The following is a 10002-nucleotide window of genomic DNA, read 5'->3' as shown; positions in this document are numbered from 1 at the left end:
TGAGGACACAGGCTATGGTTTTAGCAACTTCTCTTGTATCGTATGTTTAGGGATAAAAACTCGAAAAAAATAAAATCCCGTGACAACATTTACACAATTACCGCATTAATTCCTCCAAAGAAAAGAAAATTAAAATACAAAAGAATGATTCTAACCTGGAGAGAGAAATATAATGTCAACGACCCTGTACTGATTTCTCCTTGCGCAACATATGCCATTCTTGCAGTACAGCTACCTGAAGAGCACGGTGCTCCGCCTCCTCTGCAGTTAAAGCAGATAATGTGGAAGTTCCCTCTGATTTACCATCTTCATCTTTCTCTTTCTTCTTTTTCTTCTCTTTTTCTTCGTCATCAGATTGTTCTGAATCCCCTTCCACCTCCTCCTTCGGGGCTTGGGGTGGTGGCTGGGCTGCTTTTAGCAATGCTACTCGTTCCATGGATATTTTTAGCCTCTCTGCAGCAGCCACTTTTACTTCTTCTTCAGGCATGTATTCAACTGCACCATCAGTAATATCATCTAACCACCCCTGTAAGTCTGATCCTATTTCCTTGACGATTGAAGCATCAGAGGCTCGGACAACAAATTTACACATCATCGTAGTCGTCTCATCTCCCAGATCAACGTTTCTGCTGACTTCACTAGCTCCAAAGATCATCATGCCAAGAAAGCCCCCATACCATGTTTTAGCACTGTAGCAAAACTGTTTGAATAGAATAAATGACAGAAAACCAAAACAATTAGAATACGAGTAAATGAAGTATAAGCAAAATATACGATAAGCAAGAAGCCTGCACTGAAACCATCACTTTGCTTCAGATCAACATGTAAAGGCAAAAAGAATAGCTGAATTCAGTTTTTTTTCCAAACCAAGATTCTTTAAGCAGACGTTAAAACAAACCTGGAATCCCGCTACTGTTCTGAGGATGTGTGAGCACACACGATGGAAGGGTTTGGAGAATAGTGCTTTGAGTCCATTAAGAAAGGGCGATGCCCCACTTTGCAGTGCAGCTGTAGCCTTGAAACCACTTCCTTCATAAATGTATGAACCAGTACATTCCACAATAGCAGGTAAACTAGGCCATAGGCGGAAGTACTCAACAGGTGATATCTTATGAGGCAGAAGGAGGTCAGTCAGAGGAATCTTATATGGTTGACATCTCAAAACCACAGGCTCTCCCAATTCCGGTCTTAAGCTTCGCTTCTGTCTCAGAATCTGAGGATCATCGTCAGTGTAATCTCCCTCAACGTCACCTGCTCCACCACTTCCATAGAAAGGATAGTACAGCACTTGAACCCAAACAGCACATCTTTCAAAATGGGAAACTCCAACAGTCACACTGCAAGGTACTGGATCCTGACAATAGGAAGATTATATGAATCATGAAGATGCTCAATATCTTCAGAAAACACAGAACTGCTTCCCAGAGATTTCAATAACAAGTCTTAGGCTTATGGAATATATATATATATATATATAATTGAAAAAGAAAACTTGAGAAATAAGGTTCTACAATTGGTGCACTGCATGAGGAGACCAGTGGAGGATTTATACACTTTATGCAATAGATTCCTAAAGCAATAGTAGACATAAAAAGTACAGCAGTCTTGAAAAAGAAAACCTGAGAAACAAGATTCCGCAACTGGCGCACTGCCTGAGGAGACCCATCCATGAAATATAGGGAACCAGACAGCCCCACTCGAATATCAACCCTATTGAGTTCCAATTCAGTCAAATTTAGAATCTGCAAAAGAACCTCTGGTTAGATTAGCATGCATTTCAACTTATAAGACATGAATATAATGAAATTTAAGCCTTGTTTGAATGACATTTAAACCAAGATAGTCAACACCCAGGCAATAATAATTTTCCCTTTTTTTTTTACTAATTAATAACATAAACTAGTTTTGTGTACAATTCATAATGCGCCAGAAGGCTTTTGACAATTTCATGCTATTCATTATGGACACTGCCCCTACTATGATCTGGAAGCTCCTCAGCCCCCCCTAAAGGATCTGTTTTTCAACTGGTGTCAGTTAAAAACAGGAACTCACTGTGGACAATCTAGACTAGTGAGAAACCACAGTAATAAACTCCTGCAGGCTCTATAACATTACTGAAGAGACCACTGATCACCCGTCCATTCTCTGCCCCTTTGCCCACAAAAAAAACGGTGTCATATCTGTTAACTATTCAATATCAACGTCTGTCTTCCCAATCCCTCCAGAAATCTCATCACTCAATGTGCCTATATCCCCCTACCCCCACCTAAGTAAACTCCTTTGGTGCACACTCTTCATCATTGCTGCGTGTTGCATATGGAATGTGGTGGATTTGGAAGTGCTGAAATTTGGAAAAAAGCTATTGCTGCTCTCGTTGCACCCAAACAGAACATTAAATCTTGGTCCCCCCACCTCCAAACAACATCAATATCACTTTTGCCAGATGATCTCTCCCCCCCCCCCCCCCCCCTCTGAAATTTGGAAAAAAGCTATTGCTGCTCTCGCTGCACCCAAACAACATCAATGTCACTTTGCCAGATGCTCACTTGGCAATGCAGGACCTGTCAGATGGGGGAATTTTCCATAATTCTAGCGGTGAAACCTTGTTTTCATACACTCGTTCCATAAGAACATCCTATTCCATCAATTGCCTAAGCTAGTGCTCTCCTAAATGGACTCTGAATTGTTGTCACCAGTTTCAATTCCCCACTCATTGTCTAAGCTAGTGCTCTCCTTCATGGTTACTGAATTGGTCACCAGTTCCAATTCCCAGTCATGTCAAAAGGAGGCTGCTGCTGTTATCAGCTGGTGCACCAAGGATACATCAACCCCATGGTGCCTTCTGCACGTGGTTGAAGAAATCCTGAACACTGCTGACTCCCTCACTATCACACGGCTTCACACCCCAAAATCAGCAAAATGGCTGCTGATTCACATGCCAAAGATGGGTGCATAGTGACATTGTGACGTACTAACATATTTTAGTACGCCTCATGTCTCCCCTCTCTTCTTAATAAAATTATCACTAGCCACTAAAAGAAAAAAAAAACGTACTAATTCCATAAGACAGAAGCAAGGGTAGAGTTACACACAAGAGCAGCAAACTTATATTGCCAGTTCCAGAAAGAAAAATGTTGACTCCCCTTCATTAGGTACTGCACAGAGATTAGAAATAAATTTCTTACTAGGGAAACCAACTAGATCAGGAACTAACATGAAGTAGTCCGTAAAGTTCATAAGCTACACAAGGCACAGCAAAAGACAATAAAATGCTATCTTAGGCTGCAATAAGAGGAAATTTTTTAATTAGTTAAAAGAGTATAAAACTTATACAAGTTCCTGAAAGAGAGATTGACAGCCATGAGCTAGAGAAGCTGTTACAGAAAAGACAGTTTAAAGCTGAAAATAGTGGCAAAACAGGAAGGTGCAGTAACCAAGAAATACTCTTGGGACATTTCACAGTTATGCCCTATAATATAGTTAGAAGTACTTAAAATTATAAGGACAAGCTTTCACTTGAGTGCAATATGATAATATCAAGATCTAAAAAAAGAACACGAAATTTATGTACAAAATGATCACACGTCTCACAAACAGAATAATAAACAGTAGAACATAATGGTTTTTCTGTACAAGAAAGACCGACCTTTAAATGCAAAGTAATCTTTGCATCACTTGAATCTGAAAGATGATAAGCTTCAACATAACAAGGATCACTGCTACCAGACAAAGTGATTGCAATCGGAGGCACCTTCAGGAAAGTAGAGTCAATACCCTTTGTTAGCAAAAGAGTTAGCTCACTAGGATCAGGCCTCCAAAGTTCCTGAATGGCCTTGTGAACCAAACCCTCCAATTTCCTATCCTGCGCTGCAGATGCCTCTGAAAACTGAATAGTGAGTTTGTGGTGACTAAATGGATAATCTCCTCGGGCTTCACTTACCCCAACCCACCTGATGATTATATGCTATTAGAAAAGTTACAAGCTTGTACATGAAAATACTACAAAAGGAAGTAAGGGACTGAGATTTGTAGGTCAACAGCAAAAACATTCAACCAATCCTAACAAGTGGAGTTAAGGGTACAATGAGTTGGGATGAATCTGGTTCCCATGAACTACACAAGTTCTAGATTTTACCATACACAGACCTGACAAGACCTTGATCACATTACATGGGTTCTAATGAATGCAAACAGTTTACATGAATGAATTTTAAAATGAGAAAAAATAGGTGTCTCCAGTCAATATTTTAACTGTCTGTCCCAAAAACATCAAAAAGAGAATAAGGTAGACTGACAACTGGCATAGACCTTTATCACATCTCATAGCATGAACTCTAGCATTAGGATTCATGAAACATAGGTTGGAAAAGGCTTCAAAGAAATGCCAGAATAAGAGAAGAAAATCAGGTGCAATAGTAGTACACCTCAGTACAATGTTTTTTTATGTATTTGTTATTCAGTATTTATTTGCATCGAGAACCTCCTCTCTATCATTAAGGATCTCAAATCTTATCCTGGTTTTCAATCTTTTTGAAAAGCATTCCAAGGGGGATGCATTAGAAGAGAGCAATGCTGAGAAAAAAAAATTAACAAGAATCTGACAGCAATTTGCCTCATATTGAAATATATGCTCTCAGGTCAGCTTTGGGTCAGATCCATGGGTTCAAGAAATTTGGGCCATCCCTAAAAGCAATTTTAATTTACACATGGAAGAAATTGTGAGATCTGATCTGTCATTGTGAGAGCAATGAAGAATGAGCACAGATGAATAACTCAACTAGATAAAAAGGTAATCAGAACATGACACATTATATTTACCGATTGTCAGGGTGAGCAGTGATGTACTTGATTATCTGCAATATAAGACGACATTGATGCTTGCTTACAGAATCAGATAAGCTATTATTTCTGAATTCTTCGAGCTCCTTACTCAGTAGCTGACCAGATCTGGGGTGTCGTGATCCTAAGCGTTGGGCACACAGAAGAACAGCTTGTACATCTTGAAGCCGATTTGTTGCTGTTGCTGATGAATCCATGTTGATCAACACTTTGTGAACATTTGAGATAATAATATTCAATGGATCTTCTGGGTCATCTGCCAGAAGGGGATCAAGACCCTCAAGATCAAAGTGCTCTGCCACTGCCCACAGCAGACGTGCACAAATTCTTGGTGTATTCACCTAAGAAAGTACACAAGGTTGTCTCAATATAATATATTTAAACCTAAATCACAAAAATAGAGAAAAGCTAAGGAAATAAGGGATGAAGAGGACTAAGAAAAAGATAAAAATGTTTAGGGAAATAAGTAATATTTTTAAATGAAAAGACTAGATGATGACGAATATTATATTTTTTTCAAGCTTCAATTTATTATATGATGCCCAAAATACATAATATCTCATGATTTCTGAAGAATCATGGTTAAATTCTTATGTTCATACAAAAAGAAAAGAAAAAAAGGTTTTGCTTAAACATTAAAAAAAAAAATCTAATTGCTGCAACTAAAAGGTGACAGTCACATCAAAGTGCCCATAAGTCAAAAGTGACCACTAAAACACAACCTCCAGAGTTATAAAGTGAAGATTGTTGTTCTTTAGTAAAATAAAAAAATTAAAAAAAAAAAGTCAGTTACATATTGTTGTAAAAAAAAAAGAAACAGTAAGGGCCCTAAGAAATTGAGAAATAAAAACCATGAGTCCTTGTTAAAATGAGCATTTCCAGATGAAGCTCCAAATAATGAAGAATTGAGCAAAAGCTAGCTAGTGGTCTAGGTCCCTCCCAACAGAATTTAACATCCAACAAAATGATTCAGCAGATTCAAATGCAAATAAATGTTACAACATTGTGTGAATGAACTCAAGTTATGTACAAGCAAATTTCAGATTATCAATGACCCAAATACCACCACAATACATTATTCAAGAGAGAGAAAAAGTGGAAGCAACAACCATATGGAGAAGCACCATTGAAGAAATTTTTTAATATGATATATTACATCAAATGGAGAGGAAAATTTGGGGTCATACTCAAAGGTACAGAAAGCAGACCTCAAGCAGATCACTAATAAGTAGGCGCTGCAAATTCTGTAACCTTGTTTCATTCAAAATCTGATCCTGAGAAGCTCCATCCTTCACCCGCTTAACACCTCCTCTCGTATCATAAATATGGCAGAGCCTAACCAACAACTTTAAGTAGCAATCTACCGCATATGTTCGCCCTTCACAGTCCCATTTAACACAAGGTCTACAAACTTCCACCACCTCCAAAGCTGGCTCTGTCCAATTCAGTGCACCATATCCAGTTCCATAAGCTAGAGCTCCAATAACTCTACTTTCAGTACCAGAATTCTTTTGTTCTGGCAGTGGAAGAGACAACTGAAAGCAACTCTCAACCAATGAAGCCACCAGCTCCTCTCTGAACAAGCTTTTACTTGTCACACTGTTAAGATCATCCTTAATTCTTACATCTTCAAAAAGTGCAGCAATGTCAGTACCAGGGAGAGGCTTCTGACCCCTCCTTACACTTTCTTTAGCAAAAAGATCAACACAAAGAGCTGTACGACATATACATGCTAGCGCATGCATGCGATCAGACTCTGCCCTAAGGTTTCTAACCATGAGAAGCAACCTCTTAAACAAAGACACCTGCAAATTGAAATTTTTGCATTACATCTTAATCAATACTCTTTGAATAAAGGTGGGTATCATACTTGGTTAAATATGATGATGACAAAATAGGACAGTTAAAGTTACATTCAGAAATGCAGTCCCAAAAAACATTCCATTTAGAAAAAATGAAATAGAAAGAAGTAGACATTCTAGAAGGATAAGAAGAGAAATAAATAACAGACGTTATTAAATGATGGCTTCCATTCTCAAATTTTGACATCCCTGCTCTCACATGCAAATCAACAGAGGAAAAACATTTTATATTGTTTATAAATATCAAATGTAGATAAAACATCAGAACAATTTTTACTGGTCATTATCATGAAACCCAAAATTCAAAAAAGTAAAACAACCCAGACATTAATGGTAATTTTAATCAACTTAGAAAGTGATTAAGAGAATACACAAGATTAATAGTTTAGTCACAACATTGTTTTTTGTTTGAAGAACAAATCAGTAAATATTGGAGGCCAAAAAACATGGAACCAGAATATAGCAATGTGGCAGCAGATTCAAAATTGACATCAGGCCAAAACATGAACGGTTTGTCAAACTATAATTACTAAAAACTCTTTATAAGGATAGGAAACTCATAACCTTGGAATCACATTTCAGAAACTACACCAAAACTTTTCTCAAGTTTTATAGAAAACTCTTTGGATATTTATGGAAACAAATCACAAACTTTTAAAAACTTGTAATAGAAGTTACTGAAAATTTATTTGAAACTTCATAGAAAATTATGTTTATATATTTCCTTAGAATAAAAGGTCAAGAATAATATTTTTTTAAAGTATTTGAATGAATAAGTTATTTTATTAAGTAAAATCTATTTTTTAAAATAAGTAAAATTTATTATAATTAATTCATTATTATAAATTTATTGGGTGATTATTGTCAATAAGAATTCACCACTAACTACTTATATAAATCATTTGTCACCAAATTTATAGGAAGTTCTAGTTCATTTTTTACCTGTTTTTTACAAGTTTTTTAATTGTTTCCTTTCTGTAATAGTTTCTCAAATGTTTTCAATCATTTCTTAGGTTTACATTTAACAAAAAAATTTCCACCCTTCCATTTCAGTTCCTCATTTTGTCTGTCATTTCCATTTCCTGTTTTTTTAAATTATGAGTCAAACATTAGATAAATAACTTCAATGCCATGAGATGAAAGATTCCTGGAAGGAGAACAGATTTTAGCAAAAAAACAGAACAAATTACTTTGTAAGACCAGTACATGTCAGCGTTACACCTAACTAGTATCTTTCTTTTTGGAATTGTTGCAGACTAACATCAACCTTTGTTTCTTGAATAATCAATCCGATTAAGTACTGTGATCAAATAGATCATCATCATGGAAGCATTTCACTGGTATGTTTCACGAGAACATCAGTCCTCCATTCGGCATAATGTTTGGTAGATTCATTGTTAAGGTTTGGCTTCTTTAAGTCTTTACTTACATTTCAATCCATTTCATAGTAATCAAATAAATATGACAGAATTTTTTTTTTTAAGGAACGGAGTACATCTGGTTACTCAAAGAAGATTGTAAATATATGTATCATCATATGTTTCAGATTACTTTATTGCAGCATTATTTGCTGAACCAGCGAAGTTCTTCAAAACAAATTGCTCGAGTGTTTAACACAATGTACCATCATATCATTAATATAGTATCAATTAAATAGGGTGATAGAACATAAACTGCAGGTAAAAGCAGAAAATAACTGATACTTTTAGAAGAAATAATTGGATGTTTTGAAACAAAATATCAACCGAGCATGAACATTTAACATCAAATTAAAAGGAACACTGGCCTGCATATGAAGATCAAGAAGATGGAGATTCATGACAACAGCCCTCACAATGCTTTCTCTGGCAGAGGAAAATTCCTGACGATCCCACAACGTAAGAATGGCAATGATGGCTGCAGAAGCCCATTCAGGTTTCCCTCCCGGAACATCAGCTAAAGATAACATATTAATGCCAACTTCAAATATCAATGATGGGTCTACTGATCCCAGGAATGGCACCAGATGTGAAACCACATCAGAAACGCCGACAAACCTCTCCGCACTGTCCGAGCTGAGCACACTACCAATACTGCTATTACTCCTAGACAGCTTCCGATAGACCTCCACAGCACCTGAAGCCACAGTTTTCGTTGCATAAACGGTAGGAAATACCGTGACCCGGAAACTCTCTATCGGAAGAACCAAAGACCTTGCCATTAAGGCATTTCTCTTCTTCCAAACAAAATCCACAATATGAGTAACCCAATTCGATTTTATAGCTAAAGAATTTTCACTATCAATAAGCTTATCGCCTGCCAACCTGCTCATTCTTTTGGAATCGAACTCCTGAAACAACCTTCCAACCGATTCAAAGGCAACTTTGGAGACCGCATCAGATCGATCCAACATGTTCTGCCCAATGCGTTTCCACCAATTTGTGACGCGATCCAGCAAATTAACATTGTTTTCGCACAGAATTACGAGATCATCTCTGGCGAGTATGGAACCGAGGGTTTCGGTGATGGAGAAGCGGAGATTATCACTAGGAGAGTCGAAGCAGCTGGAGATCTCTTTGTTGCAGTCTGAGATGAGTTTTCCGAGGCGATGGGAGGGAATGGCAGCAAGGATGGAGACGGCGGCGGCGGTTACGTCGGGGTCAGGGAAGTCGAAGTCAGTACGGATTCCGGTGCATACAATCTCCCAGAGGTCGGCGGTGAGGCGGGTGGAGCGTATGAGGTCGAACGCTAGCTTCTTACAAATGGCGGAGGCGGGAGACGCGACGATCTCTTCGCACGCAGATTTTGCTATGGAGGAGATGTCTTTGCCGGCGGCTGACTGCTGAAGCGCTTGAAGGAGGGCACCAGATTGCCTGAGGGCATCGTTGGAGCGCAGATCCGCTTGGATCTGCGCGAAGAGAATGTCCATTTGGAGACGACAAACTGCAGCAATTCGTAAGCAGTTGTGGAGAACAATTTGGGGAGAAGAGCTCCGACGTTGTGAAGGGTGATTTTGGAGGCTCCAGGGTTTTTAAGCCTGTGGTTGCAGAAATAGTGCAGGAGTGAGGCACTGCGCAATTTCTTCGCCCTCTGTTTCTGCTTTTCTGCTCTTTTTTCCGTTCTGGTCAGCAATCAGTAACCAGCCGATCATGGGAAGAGAACTACCCAGCTGGAGTGGAATGTGAATTTCACTCAACAAATTGTGTTATAATATGTCTGGAAAATTGGAGTGGAATTCATTTTATTTGGAAAATTGATCGTCCCCGCTCTTGTCCGTCTTCTTTGGACTTTCTGAGGGAGAAAAGCCTCCGTTGTGGTGGCA

The 10002-nt window shown here is 38.2% G+C and overlaps 1 protein-coding gene across 1 annotated transcript; it reads right to left on the bottom strand.

Moving 5' to 3' along the window:
* LOC137962441 (protein TPLATE-like) lies at nucleotides 1-9934 on the bottom strand. Its single transcript, XM_068809310.1, has 7 exons — nucleotides 8488-9934; nucleotides 6048-6644; nucleotides 4819-5180; nucleotides 3647-3950; nucleotides 1620-1742; nucleotides 899-1354; nucleotides 1-700 (listed from the first exon to the last, which is right to left on the bottom strand). The coding sequence occupies exons 1-7, from the start codon at nucleotides 9607-9609 to the stop codon at nucleotides 176-178; spliced, it is 3489 nt and encodes a 1162-aa protein (XP_068665411.1). The 5' UTR covers nucleotides 9610-9934; the 3' UTR covers nucleotides 1-175.
* Nucleotides 9935-10002: the final 68 nt, after the last annotated feature.

This window comes from Aristolochia californica, unplaced genomic scaffold (assembly GCF_029961685.1).
Source record: "Aristolochia californica isolate CCGP_79_NKW_82.1479 unplaced genomic scaffold, dmAriCali1.0.hap1 SCAF_4, whole genome shotgun sequence".
Lineage (NCBI taxonomy): Eukaryota > Viridiplantae > Streptophyta > Magnoliopsida > Piperales > Aristolochiaceae > Aristolochia > Aristolochia californica.
Note: the sequence above shows the minus strand (reverse complement) of the source record. Positions and strands in the feature narration are given on the sequence as shown.